We start from the raw sequence: 20492 nt of genomic DNA on the forward strand, positions 1-20492 counted from the left end.
AAAGAGCAGAAGCCGTGAAAATTAGACTGTAGCAATATGCTGATAACAATCCCTCACTGTCATTTTCACAGCTTCATTAGTGCGCATTGACTTCTATTTTTATTCCCGCACATCAAACTGAATATTTTTGTATGTTGGCCAAATAAAGACAGAACATATAGCTTCTGAGAGTTAAGTTTTTGATATCCTCGTCTTACCTAATGTTTTATTCCCTTTTAGTAAAATAAGAATCACACTTTGATATTTTCCTAGATCTTTTGCATCACGAGGGAGTTAATGTTACAGTGACTACAGCCATGAAGATCTGCTCTTTGACCACAGCCGGGCTCGCCCTTGTCTGCTCGCCTCAGGGCAGGAGAGAACCTGGAGACCTGCCAGCAAAGAATAGAGCCGGTGTGATTATCAAGGGGTCTTGGAGAGGGGAGGTGCAGCTTGATCAATAATGTATTCATTAACCATTTGACTGACAAAAGAACTTTTTGTTCATTAAAAGCCTTTTTCAGGGTGTTAACCAGGTGAATCTGCAAACGGCAGAGGTGCCTTTAAATCTGGCCCTCCCTCCAAAGGCTTTTATTTGATATCATGTCGTGCAGAGCATTAAAAAAGCAGCCTTTTTGACCCTCTTTCAGGCAAAGTGGAGCAATGGAGTTGACGGGGTTGAGAGGGCAGTTTTGCTTTCTGCTGCCTTTGCAAACTCTTCCACCCCTTTTAATCCTAGCACTCTCACTACCAGGATTAAGAGATTTGTACTCCCTGAGCTGTTTTGCATGCAGTGACAAAGAGGGGCATTAAAGGGTAAATCAACCCAAAATTAACTCGAGCTTTCTATTTCTGGATACATTATTGTTTACCAAAGATGTAACAGCCTCTTGTGTGCAATGGGAGTTCACTGTAGCTTTATCCATGAGTGTGTATCTTTGAAAACACAGAAACGCTCTAATTTTGTCTTTGAGTTCAGCCAATTTGTTTCGTACTGTATGGTATCACACACAGAGTGTGTAAAAGGATGGTGGAAATGAGAGCTGCACAAAAGTGAAGTCAGAAGGTTTGAAGTTTATCCTAAAAGGCTGTGGTCTTGGTGAAAGAGTTTCCCTCCTCTATGTTAGCAGATTGGACGTGGCTCTAACTTTAGAATCAAAATACAGATCAAAGAATTTTTACCCAGACATGCTTCTTGTTAATATGATTGGTCATCATCGTGCTGATTTATTTCCAGTCACATTTCTCATAAATGTTCTTTCTAATAATTGGATAAAATGCCATGTTTGACAGCGCTTATGCTCCTGTGGTGATCTGTGTACAAAATTATTAGCATAGAGGAGAATTGGCCGGTTCATTTCAGTTCACATTGTTGTTGTGTTTAACATCCTAGATTATTATATACCCTAATAATCCACCATTAAATTATTATTTTAATTAATTATGTCATGTATAGTCATGAAAAACCTGAATGAATAAGACTGTTTTACATCTAAAACCTCATCAAAGCTTAGGGGGACATTGCTAGTTTTAACATGCCTCCTCAGTAAGGAAAATCCTATTGGCGGTTTCCCAGAAGTCATGAAAAGCCACTAAATGATGCTGCTGTGTAATTTGTATTAAAATCCATTTGCATATACCTGTCATGGACTCTGTAGGAGAAAGAAATAACGTGGAAGAGACAGAAAGCAGGTAAAACACAACATCATGATTATGTTTAGAACTAAAAATTAGTTTTCCTCTGTCCATCCTTGTTTTATTTAATACTTTTTTTAATGTCTAAGTTTCAACCCTCCTCCTTTATCTGGGCTGGAGACAGGCATACATGACCGTAATGAGACACACACTTGCGCAATTTCATCAGCTGTGAGTGAGGACTGTCTCTGTGTTTTGGATAGGGGAGAGGCTCATGAGAGCACATGCTGACCTGAGTTGTCACCTTAAAGGAAAACTCGCCAGGGGTCTGAAAAGTCTTTGAATGTAGTGACAAAGTCCCTAAGTTGGCAACACTCAGTCACAGTTTTCTCCTCCTCTTACTTGCCACCATCATCAGAACTCACACTGAACCTAAAGTGCTCCGTGACAGCAGAACAACACAACGCCACAACGCCACAGGTACACCCTCTTACTCTGTCTTCTCCACTCATCATGTTAACAACACACATGCTTCGCCACAACTGTTCCGCTGTACCTGTTCACCTTACATGTGTATGAAAAAAGATGGAGAACACAAACCGTATGAAGCACACGCCCCCAAACCAAGTGAGGAAAACTGAACGGTTCAGATTTTTTGCGTAAACCGCTCTATCCCTAGTGCCCAGGTTTCAGAACCCATAACTGTTTGTAATTTGGCTTCATTTTCCGAGCTGAAGACGTGTTGTTCACCTTTATATACAGTCAGTGGTGCCACATTAGTTCTCACATTAGTTTCAATGGGAGGCAGCTAAATGAATCTAAAGATGTGAAGACACTCAATGAGCCAAAATTATCACTAAAATACACAAAGGAGACTACTTCTTACACTATATCAGTAATATTATCTCAAAAGATGCTTTTCCCTTATTTGTTCTTTTGTTTCATCATGTCTTATGGAAGTTAATTTTCTCAAAACTCTCCCCCACTAGAAGCTGAACTTTGATCTGTTTCGCTTCAATTAGCGCTTGAAGTTCCCGACTAGAGGTCTTTATTAATTCTCTGACCTTTGATCTGTCGTAAGTCATTACCTTAATCTGTGACTAGCCTATGAAGAGGATGTGAGAAACTCATTCCCTTCCTAATAAGCATGATTATTACAGTTGTGAACGAGGAAGTGAGGAGAACTCGCTAATGACAACAGCTTTTAATATCTTCCGAGGCTCAGAGGCTCTGCCGGGCTGTGAGTCCCTCTTTTTGCAGAGTATTTGGGCCAGATGACTCCTGCATGACTCTAGCCTGTCCAGGCTTGAATCATAATTCCAGAAATTACTTTGGTTGCAGAATTAGTTGGGTCAAAAAGTTTCATTGCAGGCAGCAGTGTGTGCAGACTTTGCATTTGGGTTTTGATTATCAGGAAGATGATGAGATATTTCCTCCAGAAAGAGATTCGGTTCCTTTGATTTCATTTTCATTTTGGCTTTGTTGCATTTTTTAATGCTTCAAAGACACAGTTTTAAAATAAATCATTGCTGCACCAGATAGAGAGCATGTGGATGGAAGGAGTTGTTTGATATCTTCAGTAAGCACATCGCTTTCATTGATTTATCCATCAGCTTCATCACAGTGCCTTTCTTTCAGGTCACTGTCATCAGTGAACTACAGTTTTACTACAAAACCAGAAACAAACAGATGGCACCAGAAGGTTTTTTCTGAATACAGCAAATTGCTCCAAAAACCCTGAGAGCAACCCCGTTAGACTATACAAATGTATTTTATCTGACATTTTAAAAGACTGTAGTTTGAATGGGGAAGAATATTAAATGTATTAACACTGCATGACAATCACCAATTAGCTCCATTGTTCCCTGCTCTGATAACACCTCTGCATAATGAGTAAGATTAGCCTTTTATCTAGATGAAAGACTCAATTTTCCAACAGATTCCTTAGACATGAGTTAGGCAGAGTGATTCATGAATTTCAATTAAAATGAAAGACCTACCTCCTACTTTATTATGCCATCCCTTCAGTACACCGGATCAGATCTCAGGAGAAGGGTGCGCTTCATCCTTTCTCCCATATTCAAAACTTCATTTCCATATTTCTTTTTTTCTCCAAAGGATGTGACACATTTGCATTTCCCTGTTCTCTCTCGCTGATCAGAATTTGCTGATTGAAAGTAAACGAAATCAACTCATCATGGTGACATTGAATTCGTCTCCTCTCCTCTTTGAATACTCTGCATACCGCCGACTCATTGATCACATAGAGTCAATCTACCTCCTTCGTCAGCACAAATCTTGAAGCTCGCCCCATTTTCCCTCTGCTGCTTTACTGTAATTAGACAGTTTTCTGCCACAGTACTGGTGCTCAGAAATCTGCCCTAAATTATCTTTCAATCTCTGGTTTACCATTTTTGCCTTGGGAGCATTTCTACGATTAGCACCAGCTTGTGGGTGTTTGGGATTCACTCTTCTCCCCCCTCTCTCCTGCTGCATCCCTCCTGCTGGCAGTGGATCCTAATCGAAGCCTGATTGAGTGATAATCTATAGCAGCACTGTTCAGGCTTGCGGCCAGCTCTCTGCTGACCTCTCTGCCTGCAGGATGAGCGCCATAGTGTTCAACAAAAAATCAGAGCAACAAAACTGCCCCAGGCTTATGTTGTGTAAAAAAAAAAGAAACCTCACATATCCTGTCCTCTTGCCCTTTTTCACTTCTGATCATCAGACTGGAAGACAAAAGAACAAAAGGAGTAAAACTTGGATGAGGCGTTTCATGATCAGTGAAGGCGATGACGTGTCTGTTCTCCTGTCCTTGGATTGTGTATCATCCCTCCACAGGCCGTGTTAGTGGACTGCTGATTCCCATCAGGCGGGGTTTCTCTCTCTCACTGGCCTGATGGTCTCATTCCTCAGATAAGAGTCTGCACGTCTTAACCCTGCTGGTCAGATGACCTTGGCTGCGCAGATTTATTCATGCTAAGTGCCTATTTTTGCGATATATTTCTTTCTTGGCTTCACACTAAAGAAATGACGCTGTGGCTAAAAAGGAAAAAAAAAACCCTCCATGTTGGCCACTTTATTATTCGGCTGAACCAAACCTCTGACTCTTGTGAGCGAGCTCCCAGGCATACTGATGCTGACCCAATCAATCGGCTGCCGTGTTGCTCAATATGAATGATCAAGAAAACTCCACACTTGGTAAACACACTGCGGTGCCTGGGTCTGCTACATTAAAGCATCACTGTATGACAAAGGACTGGCTGATCAAATTAGAAGGGATTTACAGCTTGTACCTTCATGGCTAAGTCTGCTGATTACAGCTCATTGTGGGAAGTAATAAATAGAAATGTTGACCAAGGACTCAATCTCCTAAGAAATCATTTAGCCTTGTGTCAAGTAGACAAGATTGATGCTGAATATGAGTGCCATGGCTAAGATTTAGCCCCCTGATGGTATTAGGGAGATATTGAGTGTTCAATTTTATGGGCCATTTTCCTTCAGCTGTTATCTGGGTGGTTTTCATTATGCTGTTTATTGGTGGTTTAATGATGTTTTACACTCTGCTTGTGTGTGTGCTAACTCAATTATAAACCCCACTGATGAGGGATGGTCTCTGTGTCTCAGCTCTGTGTACAGAGGAGTGTGTCCACGGCCGCTGCGTGTCTCCTGATACATGCCAGTGTGAGCCCGGATGGGGCGGACTGGACTGCTCGAGTGGTGAGTGCACTTTTCCTCCTGAGCCTTCAATTAGTCACTTAGACTCATTTATTCCTAAATGGCTTTCACAGCCAGTTAGACCATAAGAATTTCCTGTGAATCTGTTTTGCCTCAATGTGCATCTATCTCAAAGCTGCTTAGCTTTGTATCCTCTCTTCTTAGCAAACACAGCCAATGGAACAGGTAAGTCACAATGAATTCATTCTCATTTGCTGGAAGTGGAAGTGATTTGCTTGATGAATCTAGCGGATGGATGGATGGTTGCATTCCCCCCCTCCCTTGTGTCTACTGAGCTTTCTGTTATAATCTTAATCATGATTAGACTGGTGCCCATGGCTTGTTCAGTGGAATGAGGAATCAATGCCAGGCCGAAACAAACCATTGTGCTGGCCTCTCTATTTACTAGGGTTTCCCCGCAGCTCCCAGAGCTGGACTCGAGGAGGGATGGGTGGGTGGAGGTGAGCAAATCCATCCTGCAATCAGCTAAATGCTAGAGCGTCACCAAGGCAAGCCAGGAGGAGGGGATCTATTTACTCCTTTAGGATATTTATGTCTGTGGAGAAACAGAAAATGTGCATACAGGAGGCTGTTATTCTCAGATAGCAGTGACCCACTCAACGTTTTCTGCTTCAACATTTCTGACCCCAGAGTCTTCGTTTCCTCTGTCTGCTTCCTGTAGCATTTAACTGTTAGTGCCTGTTGCACACTTAGGAATGAGTAATGGGAGCTAAAATCATATCACTAGTGTTATCGTATGGATCTATGAGTTTTCATTAGCAGGAGAGCCATTCCCTGATTAGCAACCGTGTGTAAATCAGCTGCTCTCGCAGCGCCAGCTCGATGGAGGTGGATTCATGGGCCTAGATGACAAGTCAGAGCTGTTTGCTGGTGGGAGCTCCTTCAGACTTGTGAGGATCCAACAGGGACGATGTGAGGTTCAGGGCCCCCGGGGACTCTTGTTCCCACTCTCGGTTGGTTAGGAGTGCAGCCGTGTGTGTCTTCCTGCCTGCAGGTGCTGGGCTAATCCACCTTATTAAAACAGACTTGATGATTGAGACAGAGGCATTATTCATAACTTTAGATTTCCCTACCAGGCATGATTCCAGGCTTTTTCATTTACGAGCTTTCATCTGTAGAAATGAGGAATGTGTGCCAAATTTTAAATTAAATCTGCCCCCACTTTTTCCTGACTTGTAAATGGTTCAGCATGTTTTTTGTCTTTTACTGTAAATTTAACTTTCAACTAGCTCAGAAAGACGATGTTAACTTAACTTGTTTTACTGTAAGTAGATGCAGCTTCCATAATTTGGAAAAAGAAAACGTTTCTATCCTTCAACTTCTTGCTCCATCAACGCCAGGGTTCATATTCTGTTTATTTTACAGTGATTTGTTTCAGTTGAGCTGTTCAGGCTCACATGAAAGCGAATTCCCTCATAAGATAGCTAGTTAGAGGGCAGAATGAGCAGGTCACATGAAGAAGGATGTGCGAGTGTGAAAAAAGTGTGTCGCCCAGGCTTGGAGATGAAGAGCTGCCGTGGGACGCAGAGCGGCCTAAAGCTGAAGTGACAGCCTTTTTTCAGCTGCTGATCTGGAGCTTGATCAAAGGCTTGGACCTCGTTTCTGGAGCAGCACCCACCAGGAAGCAGTTTTGTATATGGGTCAGGTGGTGAAAATAAAAGACTTGGGCTGTTTGTGGTCAGAGCAGGCGATAAGGTGGTGGAGTGGAGGGAGGATCAGTAAGTCGTGTAGGGGAGCGCAGTGAAGATATCGTCTGTTTTTCACCCGCTGGTGTCCACCTGCTGTAGCCAGAAAACATTTCATCCTCTTCCCCGGCCCGAGGCGATGGTCCCACTGAGATCAGACCTGCTCTGTGACCCGCCTGCAGTCCTGGGGTGTCTTAGATTCATCTCAAGGACACATTGGTAGACATGGACAACAGATAAAACAGCAAAAACAGGATGTTTGCTGTCGACAAATGCTGTCGACATCCTTCAAATGTGGATTTGGAGCACTCGGAGCTGAGGCTTTGTTTCCCCATAAGAGTGATGAATGATTAATTGTTGATGGTGGTTGGTGTGATATCTCTGTGATGTCTGTGTGTGTTTGTGTTTACTGGATGTGGTGTTGAACATGCCTCTCTGATCGCTTCATGAAATTATTTCTACGTTTTGATTTCAAGCTTAAGGCCTGAAGGTTACATGTACCTATGATGCTGTGTTTCCTTTTGTCTGTTTTCCTCTGCTGTGCTTGTGTTATCTGCTGCTTTGCCCTTTTCTCTCTTTAAATGGAAATGCATTTGTTCCTTCTTTTCTCTGACACACTGTGGATACTTTGTTTTTTCTGTAGTTGTCTTGAAAAACAACATAGCTCTCAGTAGGATTTTTCAAATGTAAGAAAAGCAATAGTTTAAAAACATTCTTCACAATAAAACTGGAAGAGCAGCAGTTTTTTTTCCCTAAAGCAATGTGGATGAATGGAGCTCTTCTTATGGGACTGAACAGTATGTCTTTGGTCATTTTAGTCAGATGGAGTGAGGTGCCAGGTTTTGCTTAAGCACTGATATGACTGGTTGTGTTTTGCAACAGATATTCAGTATATTGCTGCAAAAAGAAGCAGGATATGAAATGGGAAATCAAATCTTTGCAGAATATTATGAGTTTATAGAAGAAAAACCTCAGAATGTCATGAGTTTCTTTGGTTTAAGAGTAGATTTTATTCCTCTAAAGCTAAAAAATGACCCATTCTCTGTGCCTCTTTCTCTGCAAACTGCTTCAGCTTTTATGGTTTAATACTTCTTGATGACTCTAACTCACAGGGCTACTATTTGCTACGGTAATAACAGCTTTCAAATAAAGCCTGATAAAGATAGATGTTTTATGTACAAGGTGTATTTAGCCATGACTGCCCTCACTTTTGAAATATGAGGTGCAATGAAGCACTATCATTGATTTCATGTGCTTCAACTGGATAATGATACGTTCTCAGGTAGAAGAGACGTGTGCAGATAAGGAGCTTTTACTTTTTTCCCCTCTCTCTGCCTTCCTTAAGTTTGTATTTCCTTCTAGTGGCAGAAATGTTCACATGCCTGTGCAGAGTTTGTAAAAATCAATGATACCCACATTCTTAAAAGTCCGAGGAGTAGTTTAGCTTTGTTAACCACGGAGTGTCCTCTGTGTTCTCAGAAGAAATCTATCACACTTAACAGCCAAATCTAATGTGGTTGGTCAGCCGCGGTCCATGAGGTAACATATTCCGCCTTAATGTATTCAAATGGGAAGGCAGTGACTGCTGCGGGTGCTTCACACATGGTTAATTGATGAATGTGGCCTATGAACACTTGTTTATGGGATATTGCACCAGACAGAGGGGGTCACATGCTCCTTATATTATGTTAATTATCAACTAAAACAGTAAGATTATTCATTATTAAAGCTATTTATCAGTGATTGGTTTTATTACATATTGAATTCATTGTATTGAATTAAGAACAGAGGCTAAGTCATGCAGACATGGAGCTTTCTAAGTGAATTTAATCTCAGAAAACTACAACCAACAAACACATTTGAGACATGAATGCATAACCAGACCAAAAGTATGAAGTTAAACTTCATTTTGGCTTGAAGAATACCCTAGCGTGGACTTCCTCTGGCACCCGTCGACAGCATTTACACATTTTCCTCCAAAGTGCATCAGTGCCAGATGGTTCTCCTCCAATCCCACAGCAGTAGGACATTGACATGCATCGCTGTCAAAGACCAAGAGACTGTGAATTACACCGAACACGACAGAGCTGCTCACTTAGATTAACAGCAGCTTTTCACATCACTCCATGTCTCTTAACTTTCCACGCAAAGCTTCCTTTTTTAATTATAAATACAGATCACTAATTTGATGTTTGTGTATGTGTGTTCAGGGTTTTGTGACTTATTTTACGTGAGTAAGTAGGGGACAAGTTTCTGTGACAGAGGCCACATACAAAAATCAGCTGAAACAGCTAGATTCAATCTGTACACCATTTTTTAACCCAAAAGTCTAAGTCCATTAAATTCCTCATTACATCCCCATGTAAAAGAGACATTTTTGGAGAATTATAAATATTCTATTATTCTGAAAGGGGTTCCTTGCTCCTTGTAACAGTCGATGCCAACTGCCTCATCCGCTTTTGGTAGATCAAAGCAGCAAGGCAACAGTTTTTCTCGAGGGGACATGAGATGGACCAGTACATCGCACCTCATGGAACAGTTTCCACTTTGTACATCTGTATTTGTGTGTTTGTTTTTGTGTATCCGTGAAACCCTCCTGCCTTGACAGAGCTTTGTTTCTGTGTAGTTCACTGGGCTCCTGGGGAGTGTTGCAGCCAGTTTATATACTGCCAAGTTTGTGACAGTGTTATTTATTTCTCCACAGCACAGAGTTCATTCTTATTGAGACATCACGTCTTGTCTGACTCCATAACGTGCTGATGATCTAGAGCCGGTTGCACTAGTTTTTCTTCTGTTCAAACTTAGAGCTGCTGCGAGGATCTTTCATTTTCAGTTGGTTTTGGCAGCCCCAGTGGACGAAAGCTGCACGCCTGGTGCTGTAAAGATCTTGATCCGGTTACTTTGAGCATTTGTTTTGAAAGTGAGAGAAAGACACACACTCTTATGAATAATATTTTTCTGTAATAAACACAGCTGTTAGCAGGATACACAGCTACAAGGTTATGTATGGCTATGTAAGATGAATTACATTTGATATATCCGTCATGCTCTCACTTTAGTAAAAAAAATGTGGAGAAAATTTCAGGAGGCTTGACCACATGAAGTTGAAATAGTTTTTATAGCTCAGCCTAGGAGAAGTGACAAACAACAGACTTGGATAAGTAGTGTAATGCAAAGTCAGTTTTAACAGAATAATCTATGTGTTCAGTATTTATCATCACTGAGGTTGCTATGTCTATGTAATAGACATATAGGTTCAACCAGGGCTGGGCGAATATGACAAAAATCAAAATCATGATTAAGTTAACCTTCTACCTTGATATCGGTTAATGCATCATTATCCCACTCTCAACTCAGTTTATTCTGTAAATATTTGTATAATTTTGAAACAAGTAACTGAAATGAACATACCCAGGTGAAGAATTAAAGGTTATTTATTGAAACAATGGATTTGAAAACACACATCAGCTAGAATGGAAATGTTTTGTGGAAAAGAAAAAAAATAACTGCTACTAAGGAGAAAACACAAAAAGTAGTATATGAAAAAGAAGTAATTTTAATACTTCCGTGTTAATGTAGAAAAAATGGTTCATCTTACAAAAAAGGAACTTGAATTTTTTGCTGATGTCATCCGTATTGTAGCCAGAGTGTGTCCAAAACAACTGACACAGAATTCCTTTTGGATACAAGGTGCTTGTATTGTGCTGTCGCAGCTCGTCGTTTGAATTTTCCTCCATGATGTTTTTGTCCCGGGCCTCCTGAATCCTGCCCAACCCAACCGCAGTCTCATAGCAATTGCATTATCAACATGTGCTGATCGAGCTATGCTCAGTTCATTTTCAGCCTGGCTAAGCTGTTTAGATTCCATTTAATAGTCTGATCTAACTCATAGTTGATCTGCATGTAAACGTACTGTGTGCAGTGGACTGGAAGGGACAACGTCATGTGGCTACTTCTTCTGCTGGTTTTCTGCCTTTTGACACCCATCTACCTGCCTTGTAACTACACAACCAGTAGTGTATTTTAAGGAGATGGTGTATTAGTAGAGAGAGAATTACAATGAGGGTTAAACACAATAATGGACACAGCAGTTTTATGTCAGTTAGAGGCTCTAAATGTTGTTGATTAACTTTCAATTAATCGGCCAGCCCTGGGTTCAGCTTAGGATGTCAATTAGGGCTGAACAATTTATCGTTTTCAGATCGAAATCGCAATTTTAGACAATGCAATTTAGAGATCGCCAAAGCAGCAATTTTTTGCAGTGCTCCTGACTGACTCAGGATCTGTTGTGTCAAGTATTATACACATTCTGTTTTACAAATTTGTAGACAATCTATGTGTTAAAAGTGCTGGTAAGCAGGTCAACAACACAAAGCCTATGTTTAAGAGTAGAAGTTGATGAAAACAGATTATTTATCACCACTATTGAGGATTAAAAAATCGTGAATTGCAATATCTGCCAGAAAAATTAGATATTTTCCTAAAATCGCTCAGCCCTACATGTGAATATCCCAAAGCTTGATTTGAAGAAAATCGTGAATCGAATTGAAATCACAATATCTGCCAGAAAAATCGCAATTCAATCTTTTCTTAAAATCGTTCAGCCCTAATGTCAATGCAAGCATTCCCTTTATACTGTAATGAGACAACCAGTCTCAACAGTTCAAGGAGGCAGGAACCGTGTCTGGATCCAATTTAGACTGGAGTCACTCCATCCCTTTGGACGGGTAACTCCATGGCCAGATACAGGTTTGTGACTATGCTCAACACATACAGAGGCAATTTACAGGCATAAAACTAAGGAGAAATACAAGACACTTGGAAATTTCCACCATAAACAACACATTTAGTTAATTGTTTGTAATTCAATAATGTGTATGCCTATATGTTGTGCTCTGTGTGTCCACATAGACCGGACACTTCATCCCATACATTTTAAAAATAAAACTCACACATTTCATACCTGTCAAAGACAAAGAGGGAGACTTGTGAATCTGTTTCCAACCAATCTAGACCTGTTTCTTTTCATTGCCTTTTTTAGGGAACTAGATTGAAGGACATGGATTAAAGCATAGATAGTTTTACTAAAAAAGAAAACTTGTATGGTGAAAAAAATGATCGTGAACTAGTTCATCTGTTGGACCATGAACTCAGTTCAAAATTTTTAAACCTTTTTGAGTAAGCTCACTTTTGTGTGAGCTGGCACAACACTGAACATTTGATCCAGACATAACCAACCTGACTATGTCTTAATGTTACTAATCTGGCTGAGCTGCAGTCCAGCATAAGTAAAGACAGGTTTAATGTTTTTATCACAGAGAAGCATTGAGTGATACAGCAGAGAGCTCACAGGCTGGTAACTTGTTCCACCAACCACTTTGTCGAATCCTTAAATCAACACAATTCTGGGACCTGTTGTATATGCAGTAACTACCAATCTCATGATTTAACGCAGCCATCTGGATTGTTTTTGAAAATGTCTAAGTGGCACTACAACCAGTCCAACATTTAATAGTGTTGTGATTGTGAGGTTTAATGAAAGTCTGAATCAGAGAGAGAAGACATGCAGAGCCTTCTGGCCTCAGGTAAAAAAAAAAAAACAATAAATCATGATAAAATAGACTGAAGAGGAAACTCTAAGCTTTTGGTAAGGAATGTAAATAATCTATGATTTTCAAAAAACTTTTTCTGTTTTTGGTGTGTAGCACCACAACTAAACACAACTTCTGTGTTTTTCATTTTTTGGCACCTCGAACCTTAAATGTTGTTTAGTAATTTCCTGATTTCAGTACCAGATAAATGGTTAAATAAAATCTTTGCTTCTTGTTAGTCGGAAGTAGTTTGTGACCTCCAGCACTCCTAACGAGCCCTCACTCAGCTCACCTGTCCTCATTGCACCCAGCTGGTGCTCATCAGCCTGGGTAGTCTATAAAAGGAGGCTCTTTTCCTCAGTTAGGTGTGTGACACCAAAGAGCCGACACTTTCAGTTGAGTTCTTTTGGTTCGTGGAAAAGGTGAGTTGAGAGAGTGTGTGTGGCGTGAGTGTATGTATTTTGAAGTGGGTGACTACCAGAGTTTTTGAACGATGATCTCCAAGGTGATTTTTGCACTTAGTGTTTTCTCCTCACCAAGCAACTCCACCTTTGTTTGATGCCTTTTTGCTTTAGTTGGTGTACTCTTTTAGTGAAGTTAGTGGGTGGCTGAGGGGGGTAGTACCTCCACTCCACCTTTTAGACCCCAGAGGCGTTATTTTGTTTTTGAATAAAGGTGCAGGTTATCTTTTGTTAGTTTCCCTTTCCGCGACGCTGTCCTTCACATCACACAATGTGCAAAAAACAAAAGTTTTCAAAAAATGCTCAAGTTAGTAATCTCAATTATGTTGTCTTTGGCAGCTTATTTAACCACAGATGTGTTTTGGTTTTTGCTTTAACAGAGATTCAAATGGTCTTTTGTCTTCATCTAAATGTCAGGCTACTTTTTCTTTGAACATACTCCAGAATACATACAGTTTCAGCATCATCAGTCATTCATCTTTGCTTTATATACTTGGCCATATTGTGTAGATCACTTGCAATCTGAGTTTTACAAAAGAAAACAGATGATGAATAAAAGTGCCGCTTTTGAACAAGAGAATAATGTTAATACAAAGAGCACGAATGAGTAAATTAATGAATGAATCTTTATTTCGTTCTTGTAGATGACTTAATCAGTGAAAAATACAAGTAAGTGATAGTCAGAAAAAGATGAAAACAAAACAAGACAACTTAAGGTTCTCAGTTGACATGAGTAAACAAGAGTAGTCTTTAAATTTTGTTGTACTAAAACTATAAAACAGCTTTAGAATTACCAACAGTTTTACAACACGTACAGTGAAGATACAGTGTATCATTTATGCAGAAAATACAATTATACCAATACCTTCTTTATCATTTAGCATCAAACAGTTGGCCATAGGTCTCCAACCCCAGCGTTTACTTATTCTACAAAATTACTAAGAGATATTTATTTAACAGATAGTATTTCAGATGAGATCCTTCATGGCGCAACCTGCTTTGACTGTAGTTCACCACAGTTTCTCTGGGATTGGTTACGTGCTCTTTGGAAACACGCACTGATGTTGGCTGTTGAGCAGAACAGACTGAACTGTGTGGATGTTGCTGCTGTGTTTGTGACAAAGATGTGGCAGCTTGCCCCTCTGGTCTTTCCTCACGTTTCACAGTGACTCCAGTGACTTATGCTTGGTGTAAATCATTGTGTCGACGTGACTGACTGATGGTAAGTCCATTCAATGAACTGTGGCTTGGCACTGTGGCTGACTGTAGCCGTCTTCTTAATGCTTAAACACACATACACACACATACAAAGGGGTGTGCAGTGGTCATTGAATATTCTGAAACTGAAATATTCCCTCTTAAACCAATTGCTACGTTTTTTGAGAGATTTCTTTTATTAGTATCACTTTGTTAGACACACACAAGTCTCCATGGCATTTCCTGTACATACAAGCCTCATTGGCCAAGTATGCAGATTGACTTTGCCTAGCTCTGGCGATTTTTTTGTAGCATCCCATTAAGCGGGATTTATTGTTCCCCAAGAGCTCACTGCTCCATTACCTTTGGGAGACTGCCGAAAATGTGTGTGTGTGTGTGTAATTGTATGTGTGTCTGGGTGTGCTTTCTTTCTTTACCTATAACCTCAGTTTAAAAAAGCAGGTGGATGTCCTGACACATCACTGTGATAGTTAGGATGATAGAGTAATTTTGAACTGAACAGATACAACATCCGGTCCCCTTGGTCATTATCACTGTGATGCTTATTAGTCAGAAGGAGAGGGAGAATTAAGAGCCTCTGGAACACAGTCCTCGTCTCTGAGAGTCTGCATAGATGGCTTGATTTAATAAGGACATTAAAAAGCCTTATCTCCTGTCCTTAAGAGAAGGTCACTGTGTCTAAAATAGCTGAAATGCTATGATAACAGTTTAGAGAGATAAGATATCTCCTGAATGCTAATGTTGAACAAAGCTGTTTAAGGCTCATTTCACAGTCTATAAGTCACACTTGATTTTGTGGTCCGTTGCTGTTTTTATGAAGTTTGTTTCCAAAGATTCAATTGACTTTTTATCTATCATTGCTTTTGACGACCTTTCTACAGTTCAGTGCGTGGTAGACAGAGCCCCACACCCTGATTTAGACTGGCAGGGAGTTAAAACGGTGCACAGAAGTCTCACCAGTTTTCCACATCAGTCCTTTCCATGTTGCCATGAATATTTCTGTTTTGACTAGTGGCACATTCTTTTGAGCCTGTGACCCTTCAAAGCTAAGCAGCATCTTCTTGTTTAAAGATTTCAGAGGCCTGAAGACTACTTATTATTCAACAGGAAGGACAGAAAGTGGGAAAAGACCTCATTTGTGCAGGAGATTTATTAACCATCTCCTCAGACCTCTCTCATCACACTTCTACAGGAGCCCGTGGTTGAGTCTCGGCACCTTAAACTACTAATAAACCAAAAATTTCAACCGGCACACACACACACACACACACACACACACACACACACACACACACACACACACACACACACACACACACACACACACACACACACACACACACACACACACACACACACACTCCTTCCATTCGTACAAATTTCTGAATGAAAAGAAAAATACAACTTTCATATTTGGAAAACTGTATTTTTGATGTTCTTGGCCTGTTATCCCCTGTCCAGACACCCTTCTTTAAAAAATCTGGGTGTGATTTTTGACAGCTCTTTCAAATCTGATGAACAGATAAACACAGTTGTCAAGAGAGGCTCCTTCCAGCAGAGACTTCTGGGAAGGATGAAAACCCACCTTCAAGGGAGCTGTTCATATGCTCATTACTACGTGTTCTGATTATCTGACTCTCTCGTTTCTGGTGTTGATCAGTCGTCTCTCTGTTGCTTCCAGCTGGTTCAGAGTGCAGCTGCAGGTTATCTGACTTGAAGAGACAGTGAGATCACATCACACCTTGTCTTTGCTGGCTTTCTGACAGTTTCAGGATCCAGTTCAAGATTTTTTTTTTTAACTTATTTTCAAAACATTACATGTGCTTTCACTATCATACCTGTCTCAGTCGTTGCACCAACGTGCACCAGGCAGAGCCCCGAGGTCAACATATCAGTTTCTCTTGGATGTTCTAAGATTGGTACTCAAATCCAGAGGCAACAAAGCTTTTTCAGGGGCTGTCCAATCTTTGGAATAGACTGCCTGAGAGTGTAAAAACTCCTCAGTCCCTCGAATGTTGACAGCCTTGCAGGAGACTTACCACATTGTGTTGGATTTTAATTCCAGATGAGCCTAACATCCTGATGTTTTAGTATTGTTATTTCTTTTTAACTCTATCAGAAGCTTTGTCTAAAATTAAGTAGGTTTTTGTAAACAACCAAGACGGCTTTTACTGGTGTAAAAGTTCTGAATCCACAAACAAAGTCCACATTACAAAAAAATAATAAGTTTGCTACGAAGTCAAAACCAGGACACACTTCAGTGTTTTCTGTTGGTTGGGAATTAATGTCCAGTCTTGTCAGTCTTGTGACCCCCCTGACTGAACATGTATCTCCATCCCAGGTTTAGAACCACAGATCTAGATTACTCACATACAAAGTCTGTGTATTGTTTTATTTGTTTTTGACGCTGTTGTAACCACTCTGAACTTTGTATTCACAATAGTTATGGCCAGAATAATAGCTTGAGATGTAATCGTGTTCTCAGGGATCACCACAGTCCTTTGGGTGCCGTGTTGCAGTGTCCTTGGCTTGCTTTGGGAGCAGCAGGAGCATATTAGCAGTCTTTCTCAGATCCTTTGGTGCACCTGCAATCTCCTGATGTTTAACCCTGGACTTCATTGGAGTGTTGCAGTGATTACAGGCCGTCCTGAGGGACATCGATTGTCCTGCTCCTCCTAGGCAAGCCCCACACAATGCTGACGAATGAACCCGTGGCCCTGCCAAGTCCAATTAACTGTCAGTGCCGCATCGACGAGCTCCTCCGTTTGTTGAGAGTGAAGAAAAACAAACTTTTAATCAAATTTGCCTCCGGGCCCCGGGGGTATTTGGGGTTGTATTTTGCATTCCGCTGCGTTCTGCCTCGCCTGCAGTCGTGCCACCCTCCTCTCAGAAGGTTATATTGCATGTTGTTTGTGTGCAAGAGCTTGGACACTACTTCAGTGGCAGCTCTATGAAACATCCAGTGCTAGCATCTAAATATTATACAGACACAAAAGCAAGAAAAAGCAGGAAGCTAGGTCAGCTCATTCAAAATTTATTTGCACACAGTGGCATTGTTTTATCTAAAGACAGAGCTTTGGTCTGTGAGAGAGAATCACAGGAGAGTGTTGTGCATCCTTGGTGTAAGTTTACTGCAGTTTGTCACAGAACATACTTTCTCCCTGAGGCCAGAGAGCACATCGGCGTCTGGAATGTCTGAAAGCATCTTTGACTCACTGATCAATATAAACACAGGTTACGATCTAGCAGAATGGTTTCTGCTGCTTTTTTTCTGAGCATTAACATCTGCACAAATACCCTCTGCTAATTCTACCAAGGTCGAGATAAACAACTCTACTCTCTTCTTCTCTGATTAGGGTAATGCAGACATTAAAAGCCCACAAATTCAATTAGATTGGTGGCTTTTGCCACAGAGGAAAAAAGGGAAAAGGACAAAACAGGCAGAGACGCTATCACATAGCCAGGGCTTACTAAGAGGAACAAAGAGATGTAGCTTGGGATCTTATAATCGACAAAAAGGGCATCTGGATGATAAGGATCAAAGGAAAATCTAGAGGAATATAATCATTACCAAACACATGAGAGTATCCATGAGGATTGAATCTGTGATGTGCAGAAACTGATCCAAAGTATTGTTAAACAGAAAAAAAAAAGAAGCTTAAAAAAAACAGGTCAAAGTCATTGAAATTGTCTCTTCGCTCAGACTGGCACGTGTCATCAGCCAACTGATGTGGAGTCTGAGCAGGAAAACACAGACCTATAGGAGTTCATCATGTCCTGTAGCGTACGCTTCATTAAGACCTTTCAATTGAGTTTAGATGATAAAAGACAGAAAACGCTGACTTACAAGTTCAGGCATCCTCAAAGTGATGATTCCCCCCCTGAGAAATTAGATTTGCAAAGAAACTTGACACCATGTGATTTGCCCAGCCTCGCACTTTGAACATTAGCTTGTATTATGATTCTGGGACATGTTCCTGGGACTCACTTCCAATGCAGGGTAGGCATACTGTTGTATGAATGACAAAATTGCCCTCCACCACAGAACAAAAAGAGGGTTGGAGTCCGTGGATCAATACCACTGGTCTTTTATTTGACTCTGAAATAAGATTCTGGATGGAAATGTTCTCATCTGTATCTCCAGTTTGTCCTTTAGATAAGACAACTTCAGCTTAATCAAAAGGGACCAGTGATTAAATCTCTTGTTGTGCTTGTTTTAAATATTTGAACCGCTGTTCTGTCACTCATAGTAAATGTCATTTGGATGGAAGATTTAGGATTTATGCCCCATGCTGGCAGGTGCTGGAACCTTCTGCTCCTCCCAGATGGCTCGATTCATTTCTTAGCTGCCTCTTTACTTTTACAGTGTCTGTCTCCCTCTCGCTGCCTCTCTGTCTTTCTGTCCCTCTTAGACACTCTTCCTCTCTCCAGCTCTCTCTTTCTCTTTCACACACACTCACATACAATACTCTCTAAGTTGCTGTTGTATACTTTTTACTTCACTTTGACTTTGAGAATCGGGGAGAATAATTCATGGGCCTATAGCGAGTTTCAGAAAGAGGAAGAACAACATTGCTTTCACAGCCAGCAGTTCATTTCAGATGAACTCCAAGATTTTCCTCCTTTTTTTTCTTTCTCACACTCTCTATTCCTCTATCTCTCTTTTTGGTAGAAGTCTCCAAAGGGTCTGCATTATCCTGGAGAGATGATGGTATAAAGGGAAAACCTTTAATCTACGGTTTTCTGTGTTAATCAAAGGCTGGAGATGTTTTGCTGTTTCTGCCCTTTCATATCGCAGCAGCTATCTATCCATCCAGTGCTGCTGCTCTTCCACCTAATTGAGCTTTACGCTCTGCTGTGGTTTTCAAACTTCTACTTTTCCATATATTTGAATATTTCACAAAACCCAGTGCTATTTCATGATGTTGTTATCAGACTTTAATGCCATATTTTGCTTTTTTTTGATGATGGGATAAGAGTTTTATGGAAGATTAATGCTGTATTAGTAATTGGCTTCTTCTGTGTTCTTTGATCATTAAAGTAGACAAGTCTAACATTAATTACCACATAATGTTCATGCATTTACCTTTTAGCTTTTCTTCTTTATTTTATCATATCAGTCTTTGGGCTTTACTGTTGGTCAGGCAGGTAGAAACTCGTCCAAAGATTTATGGCTTCATGATGTGCATTTGCATAATGTGAGATCATTAAAAAGCAATTATCTTCCTGTTTGTGTGTGTGTGTGCGCACGTGTTTCTCTATTGTTTGGATTAATTTCGTAGGTGGATGGACTCACTGATTGTCACTCTTTACACTGAAGCATGTTTGTGATTACAGCGAGGGACAGATCCATACACTGTGACATGTTAGACACGTAAAATCACTAGTTTGAGTAAACAACCGATGGGCACTGTTTACCTCCACATGCAAACAGAAAAAAATAACTTCCACTGCATTAGTATTCATTCAACTCTCTGTGCTTTTGCTCTTTGACTCCAATTTTATTGCTTTATTACTTACCGCTCAGACAGGGCTTCAGGTATTTCAATAATCAAATTGAGAGATTAAAAATACTACTCAGAAAAAAGCAGTGTTTCTCTTTTCTTTTTTATTTAAGCTTCTTTGCAAACATCCAATGCGCAAAATGTGGCAAGAAAACACATAAATAGAGCAAGAAAGCCATACCTGCAGGTGTTTTGTTTTTGTATTTCAGCTTACAATTATAAATTTAAGTTTAGTTAAATTTAATGTACTTTAGTTTGTTTTAATTCAGACATTCAACTTAAAAAATATGTTTTTTAGACACCTAAAGCAATGCAGGTCCTAATTTAAAATAAAAATCAACAGCAAAAACTCTCCATCAAAATCCTCTTATTCCCTTTTATTAGTCTTATTTATGGCTGTCAAAAGATTGATGTTTCTGATTCTGATGGCATGCTAATTTTCAATAGTAAGTCATAAATAATGGCAGTTTTAATCAAATTACAGTTCCATTATATTACAGTTACATTCACTCATTATAATTAAGAACAGCTTAAGAACAGTTTAAAGCAAATCTTCTAAAAGTGCATAATTTAGAGAGCTTGATCATGTGCTATGATCCCTGGTTGTCCACACAGCATTTGCACTTTTACAGAATTTTAGTTTGATTTCTTCTTTGCACAGATCCTGAATGGATCACACTGTTT

At 40.2% G+C, this 20492-nt stretch overlaps 1 protein-coding gene across 7 annotated transcripts in view; it reads left to right on the forward strand.

Annotated features, from left to right (window-relative positions):
- The window catches only part of megf11 (multiple EGF-like-domains 11), an 83384-nt gene that overhangs the window by 25657 nt on the left and 37235 nt on the right, over positions 1 to 20492 (forward strand). For 4 of the 7 annotated variants that reach the window (XM_074677597.1, XM_074677601.1, XM_074677604.1 and 1 more), the window contains 2 exons: positions 5239 to 5331; positions 5494 to 5514. In XM_074677597.1, coding sequence (XP_074533698.1) covers positions 5239 to 5331; positions 5494 to 5514 — 114 coding nt within the window. The remainder of the gene's footprint in view (positions 1 to 5238; positions 5332 to 5493; positions 5515 to 20492) is intronic. The other 3 variants (XM_074677602.1, XM_074677603.1, XM_074677605.1) reach the window with 1 other exon arrangement.

The sequence above is a fragment of the Halichoeres trimaculatus genome, unplaced genomic scaffold (genome assembly GCF_033239565.1).
Source record: "Halichoeres trimaculatus isolate MK-OKI-2021-1 unplaced genomic scaffold, fHalTri1.1 fHalTri1_scaffold_10, whole genome shotgun sequence".
NCBI classification, from domain to species: domain Eukaryota; kingdom Metazoa; phylum Chordata; class Actinopteri; order Labriformes; family Labridae; genus Halichoeres; species Halichoeres trimaculatus.